Source organism: Podarcis pityusensis, assembly GCF_964106645.2.
Source record: "Podarcis pityusensis genome assembly, chromosome: 9".
NCBI lineage: Eukaryota > Metazoa > Chordata > Lepidosauria > Squamata > Lacertidae > Podarcis > Podarcis pityusensis.
The window spans coordinates 75,601,697-75,616,884 of NC_138034.1; the positions used below are offsets into that span (position 1 = coordinate 75,601,697).

The 15,188-nt window shown below is 47.3% G+C and overlaps 1 protein-coding gene across 1 annotated transcript in view; it reads right to left on the reverse strand.

The window, feature by feature from the left end:
* The window catches only part of HSPA12B (heat shock protein family A (Hsp70) member 12B), a 51,223-nt gene that overhangs the window by 30,782 nt on the left and 5,253 nt on the right, over positions 1-15,188 (reverse strand). Inside the window, exons 2-3 of the mRNA XM_081020804.1 lie at positions 8,551-8,612; positions 1,260-1,360 (exon numbers count right to left, since the gene is read on the reverse strand). Of these exons, the coding sequence (XP_080876930.1) occupies positions 1,260-1,360; positions 8,551-8,612 (163 nt within the window). The remainder of the gene's footprint in view (positions 1-1,259; positions 1,361-8,550; positions 8,613-15,188) is intronic.

Genomic DNA, 15,188 nt, shown 5'->3' on the forward strand with positions numbered 1-15,188 from the left:
TCCGGTGGTAGAACGCATGGCGGGCAGCAATCTTGGACGGCTTTGGTGCGTAGTGGTTGCGGAGCTTCTCTTGGATCGTGTCCCATGGTGTTGCCTGGACTGCTTCAGGCGCAACCAACGCTCGGGCCGTCTCAAACACCTCAGGCCCACAGAGGCTGAGGAATAGGCCCCGCTTCCGATCCTTTGATACTGCTGTCAGCTCGTTGGCTTGGAGGTAGCAGTCGAACCGAGCGAGGTAGGAGTCCCATGATTCAGAGGCTGGCGCAAACGGCGGTAGAGGCACAAGTGAAGCCATGATTCCGATGCCGGCGTGAAGGGCGATGGATGGAACACAGTGCTCTAGCCAGAACAGTCAGCTCTGAATTGGTTCTGCCCAGTGATTTCGCTCAGTGATTTCGCTCTGTGATTCAGCTCAGTGATTCAGCTTAGTTCAGAGGCTGGCCGCATCTGGCTGTGCTCTGATGTCCATCCATCCCACCTTCGTCGCCAGTGTTAAGTCGTGGGTTGACATAGCAGCCGGCACAGCGATTTCTTCAAGTAGCTCTTTATTATGGTAAGCTGGAATAGAACTGACTGCGAACAGCTCAGCCGGCCTGTATTTATAGGCAGCCGGCTGTCAACATTGTAACCACAACAGCCCAGAGTTCCCGCCTAAAATAACTGGCGCGGACCTGAGTGAAAACTATCTACAGACCTGAGTGAAAACTATATACAGTATCCCCCTGTTGGCCCAGGGTGAAACTACACTACATAACATGAACCCTATGGAGGACACCCAAATGGTCAAGACTGGCTTAACCCATTGCTCAGAGTGAGGTGGTGGAATCCCAGACTGTTCCATCGCAGGCTAGATGGTGGAGGATTGCTTTAGCATTGTAGACTTGGAAGGTACCCCAAGGGTCATCTAGATCAACCCCCTGCGATGCAGGAATCTGAACATTTCACTTTTAAAAAATGCTTCCCACCTAAGTAAATAAAACTGGGAGAAAGGGGGAAAGAGACAGAAAACTGCTGTAGGCAACAGGCTTAAGACAAGCGAAAAGGACATGTTTTGCACACTGCAGGTGGCCTCTGGGACTCACTGCCACAAGGTGCTGTGACAACTGCTTTTAAAACAAGGCCGGATGAATACTCAAAGGGACAGGCAATAGACTGAATTTAGGCAATTTTGGGTGGGGCGGCAGGGATTATCACCCTGGCCTGTGAACCTGCTCTGAATTGGGTCGATTTTTGGTTCGCATGCCATTCTCCCTGCTTACCGGCGACTGGGACGGCGTCAGAGGGGCGATGCTGCAGCTTTCGTTGTGGAGTCTGGGAGAGTTTTGGGGAGACGGGGTGCAGGATCGCTCTCCGTTTGCACCTGGCGGATAAGAAGAGATAGGTAGGTTTGCGAAAGCCCCTGTCCTGGTCACCAAGAATGAGTGGGAATCTTCCTCGAGGTGACTAGGAAGGGAAGCATTTATTTTTAATCGTATCAGCTCTTTGCTTTCTTTCAGGCTCCTCATTTGCAGGGCTGAAAGGGAAGTGTGAAAGGAATAAAGGAAGCTGCCACAGATACAGAGTCAGCCCCACTGGTCGATCTAGGAAGAACCACACCGTTCAAAGCACATTTGATGCCAATTTAAAGCACATGAACTTCTTCCAAAGAATCCAGGGAATTTAACCCTTATTAAAAACTACCCTTAATCTGGGTAGTTTAACCCCGGCAGAGTTACAGTTCCTACCACCCTTAGCAAACTACAGCTTCCAAGATTGTTTGGGAGGAAGATGTGCGTTTTAGTATTGCCTGCACACTGATGCCAAGGTCTCAAGCAGGGGCTTTTTAGCCCTAACTGTAGATGCCACCAGGGATGATGATGATGTTAATAGTAGTAGTAGTAATAATAATAATAATAATAATAATAATAATAATAATGTATTTATTTATACCCAACCCATCTAGCTGGGTTTCCCCAGCCACTCTGGGCGGCTCCCAACAGAATATTAAAAACACAATAAAACATCACACATAAAAACTTCCCTGAACAGGGTTGCCTTCAGATGTCTTCTAAAAGTCAGATGGTTGCTTATCTCCTTGACATCTGATGGGAGGGCATTCCATGATACGATATGATACGATAATCTTTATTGTCATTGTCCCATACAGAACAAGGAAATTGAAAAAATCTACATCAGACATTCAAAACCCAGCAAGCCTGCTATCCCAGCTATCCCAGCCTGGTTGTTGTTGTTGTTGTTTAGTGGTTTAGTCGTGTCCGTCTCTTCGTGACCCCCTGGACCAGAGTACGCCAGGCACTCCTGTCTTCCACTGCCTCCCGCAGTTTGGTCAGACTCATGTTTGTGGCTTCGAGAACACTGTCCAACCATCTCGTCCTCTGTCGTCCCCTTCTCCTTGTGCCTTCAGTCTTTCCCAACATGAGGGTCTTTTCCAGGGAGTCTTCTCTTCTCTTGGTTAACCCCCTAAAAAGCCTGGTTAACCCCCTAAAAAGTCTGATACCCCATAATTAAATACAATATACTCCCACAGAGACTACCTTACGCTGCGTTTAAAACCAAAATCTCATTTGGATAAAACTGTTTCTCAGGTGGCTAGTCCTAGTCTTTATAACCCTGTATCTTTTTCCAGAAGGCAGAAGCTGAAAGACATAATTTCTGGGGTGCGCACTATCCTGCGCTACCTCTGCAGCTTTCTCGTGGCTGCTGTCATCATCTGCAGTGATCTTGGAGATCCTGGGCCACAGGGAGGTTAGACTGGCCTCGACCAGAGCCAGGGCTTTTTCCGGCCATGGCCCCGATCTGGTGGAACGCTCTGTCACAAGAGACTAGGGCCCTGCGGGACTTGACATCTTTCCGTAGGGCCTGCAAGACAGAGCTGTTCCACCAGGCCTTTGGCCAGGACACAGCCTGACCCCCTCCTTTGGCAATCCTCATAGAACTCTAGCCCAATGGTTGCCATTAATTTGATTTTGAATTGATTTTAGAATGCATATCAATTAATTGATTGTGATTTTATGTAAACTGTGTTACTTTTATTGTTGTTAGCTGCTCTGAGCCCAGCTTCGGCTGGGGAGGGTGGGATATAAATAATTTTTTTAACATTATTATTATTATTAAAAACCCTCAAGCCGGGATGTCTTTGCCACTTGGTTGTCCCAAATGCGCAAACTGGTTCTTTTGCTCTGTTGAAATCAATAGGACTCAAACTGCCAGTAAGAAACCTCAAGCAAGCCTGGGAAAAAAGGAGGTGTGTGTGTGTGTTTGTGTGTTGCAGACTGCAATTTTCCAAGAAGGGGACTCTGCTCCAGCCCAAGAGAGGCGGGTGTCGTTCTCTACGCTATCTGAAGCAAACATGCCTCTGGCTTTGCTGTCAACTTTTCCCTTTTCTTGTGAGGAATCCTATTTGGAATAAGGGAATTCCCTTTAAAAATGGGGAAACGTTGACAGCTATGCGTGGTGTTCGTGCGGATTGGAGCCCTGAGTGTGCTGGACACCTCGTCTCGCCCACGCAATGCACGCTTAATGAGGCAGACATGTCTCCGTCCCGTCGGCGCATAGACCGCACTCCCCTGCGCCGCAGATGGTTCCAATTAGGGGATGGAGTTAATTGCTCCCCCCCCCATCACTGCTGCCCCGTTCCAGGCCAGAAGTATGGCTTCTTGGCTGACAGGATCCAGCTGTTGGTTCAGGGGAGAGGAGGAGGAGGAGGAGGTGGTGGAGGAGAGTCACTTTATCTGCAAGGCATCTGAGACCCCTAGCAGCGAGGGCCTCTCTCAGAGCTGGAAGGGGGCCGGGGGCGCTGGTTCAGATCTCAAGGCCTGCTTTGAGCAAGGCTGGTCTGCCCAGGCACTTGCCAAACAGCACCCTAAGAGGAGCGCGGCTGGATCAGGCCAAGCACCCATCTCGCCTGGCATCCTCTCCTGGCAGTGGCCACGGGGTCTGTAGCACAAAACTACGCAAAAAGAGCCTGCAGGATTCATTGCCATCAATAGCCCTCTCCTCCTCCATGTATTTCTCTAATCATCTTCTAAAGCCACCCAAGTTGGTGGCCATCACTTCCTCCTGTGGCAGGGAGTTCCACAGTCTATCTGCTCTGAGTGAGCACATTTTTCATTTGGTCTACCCTGAATCTTCCAACATTCAGCTCCATCCAAAGCCCACGAGTACCTGTGGTATGAGAGAGGGAGAAAACCCCTTTGCTGTCCAACTTCCTCCAGACACGTATATGCGGCAGCTAGACTGGTGACTGGGAGCGGCCGCCGAGACCACATAACACCGGTCCTGAAAGACCTATGTTGGCTCCCAGTATGTTTCCGAGCACAAGTCAAAGTGTTGGTGCTGACCTTGAAAGCCCTAAACGGCCTCGATCCGGTATATCTGAAGGAGCATCTACACCCCCATCATTCTTCTCGGACACTGAGGTCCAGCGCTGAGGGCCTTCTGGCAGTTCCCTCACTGCGAGAAGCCAAATTACATGGAACCAGGCAGAGGGCCTTCTCGGTGGTGGTGCCCACCCTGTGGAATGCCCTCCCACCAGATGTCTAGGAAATAAACAACTACCAGACTTTTAGAAGACATCTGAAAGCAGCCCTGTTTAGGGAAGCTTTCAATGTTTGATGCATTACTGTATTTTAATATTTTGTTGGAAGCCGCCCAGAGTGGCTGGGAAGCCCAGCCAGATGGGTGGGGTATAAATAATAAATTATTATTATTATTATTATTATTATTATTATTATTATTATATTTTTATTATTATTATTATTATTATTATTATTATTATGTCACCTCTCACTTGCTTTTTCTCCAAAAAGTCCCCAAACCTCAACCTTTTCCCCTACAGGAGTAGCTCCATTTCCTTGATCATTCTGGTTGCCCCAGGTTTGCAAAGGCATAGACAGACAGTATTTTCTTTATATACGGTATAACCAAAGATTACCATCCCTTCAAAGTAGGCCCCCTCTATCCTTCTCAGACCACCAACATCCCGAGAAGGACAACTTTTGAGAGAGTTACTCCATCGCAGCTCCTGGCTGAACGCCTGGAGAAGCGAGTCGTTTTAAAAGGCTTGGGTTTTATGAGCCTGTCAAAGATGGTGGTTTTTTTTGTCCCTTTCCAAATACAGCTCCAGAGATTAGTCTCAGCAACTCTCGCTGTGAAGAATCAGCGACTGGAGAGACACGACACCAGACCCTTCTCTCCGATTCCCTAAGTGGCTTTTTCTGTCTCGGGCGCCTGTCATGTTAATATTTCATCTGGTACAAAAAATAGACAGAAACCAGCCAGGATTTTGAAATGAAACCAACATGTTCTCAGAGAAGGCTCTTTACCCAGATCTTCTTACTTGCGCGTATTGGGGGGGGGGGGGAAGAAGGGAAGAAATGAAAGAGGCCAAAATGAAAACAAATAGCTGCTTTGGGATCAAAGCCGCTGGAACTGAGCTCACGCAGCAAACAGGATGCCTCGCAAAACGGTACACAAATTCTTAGGAAACAATAACATCATGGGTGTAAATTATAAATCATGCCGCAGGTAAGTTGAAACACTCAGGAGCGTGCCTCAGCCTCCTCTGTACGAAAGGAATTGCAATTACGTACGCAGGCAATCCAAACACATCTCCGAGAAAAGTGGAATGGCCACTGGCATAAGAAGAGCCTGCAGGATCGGGCCAATGGCTCATCTACTCCAGCATCCTGTCCTCACAGATGCCTGTGGGAAACCTGCAAGCAGGATTCGAACGCAAGAGCCACTCTCCCATCTGGTGGTTTCTAGCCCTGCTACTACCAGCTGGGGCGGCACAGCAGAGCTATCCTGGTTAGTAGCCATCAATTGCCCTTTCCTCCTCCATGAATATGTCTAATCCTCTCCAAAAGCCATCCCAGTTGGTGGCCATCCCTGCATCCTGTGCCAGGGAGTTCCACAGTTTAACGATGTGCTGCATGAAGAATGGTGGCTACATTCTGCTTCTCGTGTCAGAGGATCTGGGCTTCCCATTGGGGCAGCTGGTTGGCCACAGTGAGAAGGTAGAAAAGGAAAAAGGTAAAGGACCCCTGGGTGGTTTAGTCCCGTCAAAGGCAACTATGGGGTTGTAGTTACAGGTAGGTAGCTGTGTTGGTCTGCCATAGTCAAAACAAAATAAAAAAATCATTCCAGTAGCACCTTAGAGGCCAACTAAGTTTGGGGTTGTGGCACTCATCTCGCTTTCAGGCCAAGGGAACCAGCGCTTGTCCACAGACAGCTTTCTGGGTCATGTGGCCAGCAGGACTAAACCGCTTCTGGCGCAATGGATCACCATGACGAGTGCCAGAGTGCACAGAGATGCCGTTTACCTTCCCGCCACAGCAGTACCTATTTATCTACTTGCACTTGACGTGCTTTCGAACTGCTAGGTTGGCAGGAGCTGGGACAGGGCAATGGGAGCTCACCCATCGTGGGGATTCGAACCGCTGACCTTCTGATCGGCAAGCCCAAGAGGCTCAGTGGTTTAACCCATAGCGCCACCCGCACCCCTTTTCCCACAGTGAGAACAGGAGGCTGGGCTAGATTACATGATCCAGAAGCGCTCTGCTTCCACAGGAATTCCACAAGGTGCCTAAAATATGCAAATATTTTGGATATTTTGGATTTCCCCCCCTGCTTTTGCTGATCATGGGGAGGGGGCAAGGTCAGAGCGCTTATTGCCTCATACTCTCTGACCCATGGAAATCCATTTTTGATGCCTCTTTGACTTCTGAGATATCAGCGGGGGATTCCTGCACACTTTCTGAGCAAATCTGAGCTTCAATATGGGCTAGAATATAAAATAAAGATTTTTTTAAAAAGCATATGAATTCTAACAAAGGTCTGTATAGTTAAAACTATGGTTTTCCTAGTAGTGATGTATGGAAGTGAGAGCTGGACCATAAAGGAGGCTGATCGCCGAAGAATTGATGCTTTTGAATTATGGTGCTGGAGGAGACTCTTGAGAGTCCCATGGACTGCAAGAAGATCAAACCTCTCCATTCTGAAGGAAATCAGACCTGAGTGCTCACTGGAAGGACAGATCCTGAAGCTGAGGCTCCAAGACTTTGGCCACCTCATGAGAAGAGAAGACTCCCTGGAAAAGACCCTGATGTTGGGAAAGATGGAGGGCCCAAGGAGAAGGGGACGACAGAGGACGAGATGGTGGGACAGTGTTCTTGAAGCTACCAGCATGAGTTTGACCAAACTGCGGGAGGCAGTGAAAGACAGGAGTGCCTGGCGTGCTCTGGTCCAGGGGGTCACGAAGAGTCGGACACAACTAAATGACTAAACAACAACAACAACAACATGAATTCTGATTTTGATTGTGTAGTTCTGCAAGAGTGCAGGTTCCCTCTCTCTCTCTCTGTCTCACTCTCTCACACACTGCCAACACAAAGACAGACAGATAAACTTGATTCGCATTAGCCAACGGCCATAGCAACATAAAACAAGCAATATATACAATTAAAAAGACAACAATGGGTAAAAAGGGCAATCAAATGACCAAGATCATCGTTCAGATAGTGGCCCTTAATCTCATTGCACCCTCGATAAACCTAGCAACCTTTGCTGTTGTCTGATCATTTTGATCTGATAAAAGAAAGACCAGTGTGGCCGCAGATGGGCGGCCTGGGATGGAAAGTAAGAGTGGGGTGATGATCTCATTCCTCAGATCTTTATAAAGGGGGCAGGACAGGAGAACATGAGCCACTGTTTCCAGATTGCCATCTCCACAGGGGCAGAGTCCTTTCTCAGTTGGAATCTTTTGGTATCTGCCCTCAAGTACGGCAGAGGGCATCACATCCAATCTGGCCAGTGTGAAGGCACGTCTGTATTTTGGGATGGTTAATTTATACAAATATGGTGCCAGGGAATCAAACTGAGAAGGGGCGGGGGGGAGGCATACCAAGGACAGAATTTCTTTGTAATGACCAGATTGTTCTGTTGCTCTAAGTCCAACACAAAGACCACAATCTGGATCAAGACTCTAGGTGTAGACAGAAGGGCTTTGCACCTTTGTCCATCTGTTCCCCCAGCAAAAAGCTCAAATTGAAATGCCTGGAGTTGTGTGTGTTTTTTTTAGGAAAGGAGCCTGATGGGTAAGTGGGGAGGTGGGTTGATATCCTCTCAACACATTCTGAAGTGCCGCCTCCTAAGCAACTTCTCTGTTTTGCCTCTGGCTATTCTGCAGAAATCCCCAAGCCCATCATCGTTGCAGAAGTGACACTTATCAATTCCTCAGAAAGTTCAGGAACGCAACACAGCTAAGGCTGCCAATTCAAAACATGTTCGAAACAACAACGTGTTATCCTTTTTCCTTGGCCTTGGACAGAACTCCCACCCAGTGCTTTGGTAAGTAACAGTGAGGTAATGTAAGATTACCAGGTCTAGTGTCTACTGCCCTCTGAGGCAGTAGAGAAATTGTCTTCATCCTCTACAGAGATTTGGAAAGTGGTACCCAGGTCATCTGCCCGCCACCCACCTTCTTTTATTTTCCCAGGCTGAATATGCCCAGTTTTCCCATATCACTGATTATCTTCCAGTATTTCTTACCGATTTGGAGAGTGTGCATTGCTGGTTCCACAAGCGTTGACATCTTCACATCACTTTTCTGGCTGAAAGACAGACAGAACATCCCAATCAAATTGCCCTCTGATTTATTTATTTTAAAAGATTTTATTGAAGTAAATAAAGCAAACCAATAGAAGTACAAAAAGGCAGCACAGCATTTACAAAAATGATTTAATATTAGGTGGGTAAAGTACTTGAAACCATCAAGTAAGCCAAATTTCATGTTGTGCTGTGGAGAGGCTGTCCTGTGTCTACTTCTTGTAGATAAGATAAAATCCCAACAAGCAGCAATGAATTTTTCAGGGTTCTCCAAGCCTTTATTTTCCCAGCTAATGCTAAACTCCACATATTTTTACACCATGCATCAGTTGCCCAGACTGAAAGTCCCCGTCTCCCCACAGATGTATAAGTCCCCTTCTTTCCAGGGCTTTTCCCATGCCTGTGTGCAGCCAACCTCTCCTCCACCCTCTTCAAGCCTCTCCTGGTTCTGGGAGACCAAGAGGGAGGGGAGCTGGTCACAAGAGAGGGGGAGACACCTTGACTTCTTCCTCAGCCAGACTCCTCTCTGCCTCTTGGCCTCCCTCCTCTCCTGCTTCAGCTTCTGCCTCTGGTTCTGCACTTCTCTCTGTCACAGAGTCTCCCTGCTCACAGAGCCCTGTTATCCCTTCAGCTTCCAATACCTCCTCTTCCCAGTCTTCTCTCTCATCTCCATCTGACCACTCATCATCATCCCACTACCAATCCCCAGGCTCTGAGCCTTGTTCCCTTGGTGGTTCCTCAGCTGGTTCCTTCCTCCAATCATTGATCTGTGTCCAGCCAGTCCATGGCATCTGATAATGATGATGATGATACATACATACATACACACATACCCTGCCCATCTGGCTGGGTTTCCCCAGCCCCTCTATGTGGCTCCCAACAGAATATTAAAAACACGATAAAACACCAAACATTAGAAACTTCCCTAAACACGGCTGCCTTCTGATGTCTTCTAAATGTCAGATAGTTGTTTATTTCCTTGACTTTCTGATGGGAGGGAGTTCCACAGGACAGGTGCCACCACTGAGAAGGCCCTCTGTCTGGTTCCCTGCAACCTCACTTCTTGCAGGGAGGGAACCATCAGAAGGCTTTCAGAGCTGGACCCCAGTGTCCGGGCTGGACGAAGGGAGTGGAGACGCTCCTTCAGGATGATAATGTTGCTGAGATGCCATTACTCTGGCAGACCTCTCTGAACACCCCACTGCCCACCCTCAGAAGGCAACATCACACCAAGCCCATCAATATGTGTTGCTTGCTGGCCAATGCGTATTTTTTTTGGTCATAGCCCATGCACTTCCTACACTGCATATTTCAGAACGCTCTATTCATGCTGCAATGGTCTGAAGACTCCTTGTGTTGGCAACCTCAAGGCGGTCTATGTGGGGTTGTCCTTGGGTTTGGTTCGGAAGCTCCAGCTGGTCCAGAATGCTGCGGCCAAATTGCTGATGGGGGCACTTGCCCAACAACATGTGTTGGCATTGTGAAAGCAGCTGCCCACTTGCAATCAAGCCATGTTCAAGGTCCTTCTCTTAATTTACAAAGCCCTGAACAACTTGGGTCCAGGGATTTCCTGAGCCTTTTCATCCCAGCTCGATTCAAATGATTCAGCAGAGGAAACACAGCCCAGAATAACTAAGGAGATAGTACAAGAATACTTGGCTAGTTTAGATGTATTCAAGTCTCCAGGGCCAGATGAACTGCATCCAAGAGTATTAAAAGAACTGGCAGATGTGATCTCAGAACCACTGGCAGTCATCTTTGAGAATTCCTGGAGAACAGGCGAAGTCCCGGCAGACTGGAGGAGGGCAAATGTTGTCCCTGTTTTCAAAAAGGGGAAAAGAGAGGACCCAAATAATTACCACCCAGTCAGCCTGACATCAATACCAGGGAAGATTCTGGAGCAGATCATTAAGCAAACAGTCTGTGAGCACCTAGAAAGGAATGCTGTGATCACCAATAGTCAGCATGGATTTCTGAAAAATAAGTCATGTCAGACTAACCTGATCTCGTTTTTTGACAGAATTACAAGCCTGGTAGATGAAGGGAACGCAGTGGATGTAGCCTACCTTGATTTCAGCAAGGCATTTGACAAGGTGCCCCACGATATTCTTGTAAATAAGCTGCTAAAATGCGGTCTTGACTATGCTACCACTCAGTGGATTTGTAACTGGCTGACTGACCAAACCCAAAGGGTGCTCATCAATGGTTCCTCTTCATCCTGGAGAAGAGTGACTAGTGGGGTGCCACAGGGTTCTGTCTTATTCAACATCTTTATCAACGACTTGGATGATGGACTCAAGGGCATCCTGATCAAATTTGCAGATGACACCAAACTGGGAGGGGTGGCTAACACCCCAGAGGACAGGATCACACTTCAAAACGACCTTGACAGATTAGAGATCTGGGCAAAAACAAACAAGATGAATTTTAACAGGGAGAAATGTAAAGTATTGCACTTGGGCAAAAAAAATGAGAGGCACAAATACAAGATGGGCGACACCTGGCTTGAGAGCAGTACATGTGAAAAGGATCTAGGAGTCTTGGTTGACCACAAACTTGACATGAGCCAACAGTGTGACACGGCAGCTAAAAAAGCCAATGCAATTCTGGGCCTCATCAATAGGAGTATAGCATCTAGATCAAGGGAAGTAATAGTGCCACTGTATTCTGCTCTGGTCAGACCTCACCTGGAGTACTGTGTCCAGTTCTGGGCACCACAGTTCAAGAAGGACACTGACAAACTGGAACGTGTCCAGAGGAGGGCAACCAAAATGGTCAGAAGCCTGGAAACGATGCCTTATGAGGAACGGCTAAGGGAGCTGGGCATGTTTAGCCTGGAGAAGAGGAGGTTAAGGGGTGATATGATAGCCATGTTCAAATATATAAAAGGATGTCACATTGAGGAGGGAGAAAGGTTGTTTTCTGCTGCTCCAGAGAAGCGGACACGGAGCAATGGATCCAAACTACAAGAAAGAAGATTCCACCTAAACATTAGGAAGAACTTCCTGACAGTGAGAGCTGTTCGACAGTGGAATTTGCTGCCAAGGAGTGTGGTGGAGTCTCCTTCTTTGGAGGTCTTTAAGCAGAGGCTTGACAACCATATGTCAGGAGTGCTCTGATGGTGTTTCCTGCTTGGCAGGGGGTTGGACTCGATGGCCCTTGTGGTCTCTTCCAACTCTATGATTCTATGATTCTATGATTCCTGAGATTCTCTGCAGGAGCGTCACTGCCCATCCGTCAAGAAGGCTCGTTTGACAGCAAGAAGAAACCAAGGCTTTAGTGCCATCACCTCAGAGTTGTGGAATACTCTGCAAATAGAGATTTGGAAGGCACCTTCTGTTTTAAATTCTAAATGCCTGCTGACAATTTTTCTATTCTGCCAGGCCTATGCAGCCAATTAAGGAAACATATTTCCACAAAGGCTAATTGACGTCTGTTTTTAACTTCTAAAATATGTTTTTATCACGTGGTTTTAAGTATTTTTGTTGTGAAGAGCTTTGGCTTATTGTTTATGAAATACATATTTTTAACAACATATAAAATGTAACAAACTGAAGTCCAACGGAATATGACACACACTGGAAAGGGCTTTGGTGATTAGCAGCCATTGCGAAAGGCGGGTGAGATGTGATATTGAACATCTGTCTCAGGTGGGGAAGTGCATTGACCACAAAATTTGGTCCTCCTCCTTCTCTGGCAATCACTCGTAGCTGAGTAAGATTGTCTTTCATGAACATGGTCTTAACCATGGGTAGGCAAACTAAGGCCCGGGGGCTGGGGGCTGGATGCAACCCAATCGCCTTCTAAATCCGGCCCTTGGATGGTCTGGGAATCAGCGTGTTTTTACATGAGTAGAATGTGTCCTTTTATTTAAAATGCGTCTCTGGGTTATTTGTGGAGCATAGGAATTTGTTCCTTTCCCCCCTTCAAAATATAGTCTGGCCCCCCACAAGGTCTGAGGGACAGTGGACCGGCCCCCTACTGAAAAAGTTTGCTGACCCCTGGTCTTAACAGTGAGTCTGTAAGTGACTGTGGAGGCCAGTTCTGAATCCACACATCCTTCCACAGTGGGGAGATTGGTTTCCAGGCAGGAGTTGACCACGGTGTGGATTTGCCAAGCATGCCTTCCTCTTAGCATGTTTCTTCCTTTTGTCCTGAGTTCGAGCATACAATGCATACCCTTTGGGGAAATTGCTTGCCAAAGTAGGAACAAGAATGTGTGTGAACATTCAAGTCCACTTGAATTTGGGGCAAGCCAAACTGAAGAGTAGAAAAACGAAGCAGCAGAGCCACACATTTAAAGCACACCCGATACACACTTGAAGCACATGATTCCCCCCCTCCAAGTATCCTGGGAACTGTAGTTTGTGACTGTGTGACTGAAACTACAGTTTCCAGGATTCTATGGGGGGAAGTTGTGTGCTTTAAAAGTGCATCAGTTTTTAATGTGTGACATTTTAATGTATTTTTAATCTTTGTTGGAAGCCGCCCAGAGTGGCTGGGGAAACCCAGCCAGATGGGCAGGGTACAAATTATTATTATTATTATTATTATTATTATTATTATTATTATCAGATGTGCCTTAAATTCATGGTGTAGGTCAGCTGTGAGAGAAACTGAAATCAACACAGCCATCCATTCCTCCCTGGCTAGGAGCTGATCTATCACCAAACACGCCTCAACGATCGCCAGATACTGGGCACAAACAACAGGAGCAGGCTATCTGAGGAGGGGCCACACCCCGTGTTCCAAACGGGCCGCTCCAAACCCCGGAAGTCCCAAGAGGAAAGATCTCATTCTGAAACTGCAGCTGCCAAGCTCTTCCTGACCAGGAACACATTTCCGTAACTGCGCCGCCTATAAATAGAGACGCAGGAATGGGTGGGAAGGGGATGGAGAATGACTCCAGTGATATCAGCTGCGGAGATCTCTAAAGCTGGTTTAAAGAGCACACTCTCTGCATTAGAGACCAGGGGCGCCAATCAAACTGATGCCAGCGCCTCGTCTGCCTGGCCCTTGTGAGAACAGGATGTAGGGCAAGACGGGATGCTGGCCCGATCCAACAGCCTCTGATTATGTTCTTATGCAGAGAAGTTAAAGGTGGTCCATAATTTGGCAGTCTGTCAACCCACCAACTTTGGGCTTTGGGGCGATCCGCGTTCACACCTGAACACATTCTGTCTGCCTCCACTATTTGAGGCATCATCTTAAAAGTGCTTCCAGTGCATTTATAGTTTTAATCCTAACAACAGCCCTATAAAGTAAACCGGGATTATTATTCCCATATTGTAGATGGAAGGATCAAGGCTGAGAGTGGGTTTGACTAACAGTACCTAGTGAGTTCATGGCAGGTGCAAGATTTGAACCAAAGGCCTCCTGATTCACAGCGCAGTCTCTACACTAGCTCTCTAATCAGAGTAGAATAAAGGGAACCAAACCGATTTGTAAAATATTTGGTTCATAGTGCCCTGCTTCACCTTTTTACTAGTTTTTTTTACTATTCTGTTCTAAATTTGCTATTCTCCATTTAAAGTATCATTATGGGACACGGGTGGCGCTGTGGTTTAAACCACTGAGCCTAGGACTTGCCGATCAGAAGGTCGGCGGTTTGAATCCCTGCAACGGGGTGAGCTCCCATTGCTTGGTCCCTGCTCCTGCCAACCTAGCAGTTCAAAAGCACGTCAAAGTGCAAGTAGATAAATAGGTACCGCTCTGGCGGGAAGGTAAACGGTGTTTCCGTGCGCTGCTCTGGTTCTCCAGAAGCAGCTTAGTCATGCTGGCCACATGACTCGGAATCTGTACGCCGGCTCCCTCGGCCAATAAAGCGAGATGAGCGCCGCAACCCCAGAGTCGGCCACGACTGCACCTAATGGTCAGGGGTCCCTTTACCTTTACCTTTACTACTAAACAGTCATGGAGAACCCTGGGAATTATAGTTTGCTGGTGGGTGCCAGAAACTGCAGCTCCATGAGATCAGTCAGCAGCCTTAACAAACAGCAGTTCCCAGGATTCTCCATGACTGCTAAAGTGGTTATAGAAATAGATTGAAACGGATGGTTTGGATTTGACCAAGTTAGTCATCTCCCGAAAGGCTTGCTGGCCATTTTGCTTACAAAACCTTAGATCTGAGTTTTCAGGCAGTTTCTAGCAGTTCAGGAGCAAAGCAATTGCAGATATGCCATTGGAGCTAAGCTGCTGTAATTCAGATTCTGCAAGGCTTGTCTCAGCTTGCGGCTGAGCAGTCTTAAGATTATCATCATCACCAAGGGCAATTTATTTACAGAGCTGCCGGTGTTTCATACAGTGCGGTGTGTGGGTTTTAATTTGCAAGCTGCTTTGGGGGTTTTCTTTTGAATGGAAGGACCGGGCAATTGTTGAGACTTCTTAAAGGGAGTAAAAGGCGGGATATCAAATCCAAACTCTTCTTCTTCTTCTTCTTCTTCTTCTTCTTGTTTATCTGAATTCAGTCATAAAGATGACTGAACTCAGGGACATGGAAGTTTGGAGTATTCTGCAATGCTACTTTTAGACTCTGGATTTAACCATCTTATTTCCACCCCACCCCACTTTTTAGATGGGAA